Source organism: Mizuhopecten yessoensis, unplaced genomic scaffold (genome assembly GCF_002113885.1).
Source record: "Mizuhopecten yessoensis strain PY_sf001 unplaced genomic scaffold, ASM211388v2 scaffold10175, whole genome shotgun sequence".
NCBI lineage: Eukaryota > Metazoa > Mollusca > Bivalvia > Pectinida > Pectinidae > Mizuhopecten > Mizuhopecten yessoensis.
This window is the reverse complement of record NW_018408416.1, coordinates 5157-6583: the sequence shown is the minus strand read 5'-3', so window position 1 is coordinate 6583 and position 1427 is coordinate 5157. Positions and strand designations below refer to the sequence as shown.

The window sequence follows — 1427 nt, the reverse complement described above, 5'->3', positions numbered from 1 at the left end:
TAATTTTATTTAAATGTAAGTCATATTATTTACACGTAGATATAATAATCCTTTTTCAGAAAAAAGGAATGTAAAAAAGACAGCGATATGGTAAACAATCCGTCGTATGACTGCCAATGGGAGTGCATTGAATCCCGATATTCGATTATCATCTAACCCGGAGAATCGACCCGTAGAGGATTATGACTAGGCGATGGGAACAGACAATAGAGATGCGCAGGATTGTAATCACTCTAATATATATGTCAATGATATGACAACCAGACAAGTTAACCAGGGATATAATTCCTCGAATGATATGCCTGATTATGCTAATTATACTGAAGACCGTTGTCCTCCTGACAACAAACCGCGAGGGAACTCGGTGGAGAACTCGTTCACGTATATGTTAGCCAAAAAACCAAACACTGACGATCTACCGGATGGGGAATATAACACTTTTTCGGACCAATCAGCTGATCTGCCGCCTACTGATACGTATGACCATGTTCACGATGTGCCAGAGGATGGCTACGATCAGTTCCAAATGAAATCAAGTGAACGATCTAACTTTGAACACGATGATGAAACCGGATAAATGCAGTCCAGCTTTCCAGGATGACTACAACGGGTTTGGTTATAGTTTAATCTATTGATGTGAATGTGCATGTATATGTTAGTTGTGTAATATAAAATAAAAATAATACAAATTTTAAAAAGATCATTTGAATAGAAAGTAAAATGTTTGAATTGATTTCGTTATATGAACATTGTAGTAGTTGTATATACTTTCTATCGACTCAATAAATATGAATATCTACATATAGTTTATTACGCTGTATACCTAATGTGATTAACTAGATCACTCTAAAATGTTTGGTGTTCAATGTTAGCGCCTTCTACACATGTCGAATGTTTTAAGTACACAATTGTACATTTTGAATACACAAATGTCACCTTATTCCCTATTGTATCATATTCTCAAGTCTAGCGTTACTACTGACGTTGTCAAAAATGGATGATTAACTCAAATTCCTCGTTCAAAAATCTTAGGTGTCAGGACAAGTGTTCATATAAAAGAATAAAGAAATTTGATACAAGGGAAATAAACTTAAAATTTAGGGAAATATGACGCTATTGTCCCTGGACTTGTTAGCATGTGATCCTTGCCTGTGTGTCAATATGATAGTTGCGATTATATTAACTAGTCATTTTTATTTTTTAAGGCAGTGATTGGTTACAAATTTCGGACAATTGTTAAAGCATGTAACTTGCATTTCATTTGAGAGAAAAACAAAAAAATCCATTGTTACGCTTCAACTATAAGACGTTGCAATGTATCAAATTTGTTTTTGTTAACTCTGACGAACTCGGTCTTATAAGGGATACTAGTCACCTGAACTCAAGAAGGCGGGCTTGCTTGCTTCATAAACTTGGATAATGTGACG

The 1427-nt window shown here is 35.0% G+C and overlaps 1 protein-coding gene across 3 annotated transcripts in view; it reads left to right on the top strand.

Annotated features, from left to right (window-relative positions):
- Window positions 1-1421, top strand: part of LOC110459644 (neurotrypsin-like) — a 72496-nt gene extending 71075 nt beyond the window's left edge. For all 3 annotated transcript variants that reach the window (XM_021511990.1, XM_021511989.1, XM_021511991.1), the window contains one exon: window positions 60-1421. In XM_021511990.1, coding sequence (XP_021367665.1) covers window positions 60-156 — 97 coding nt within the window. In that variant the 3' untranslated portion in view covers window positions 157-1421. The remainder of the gene's footprint in view (window positions 1-59) is intronic.
- Window positions 1422-1427: the final 6 nt, after the last annotated feature.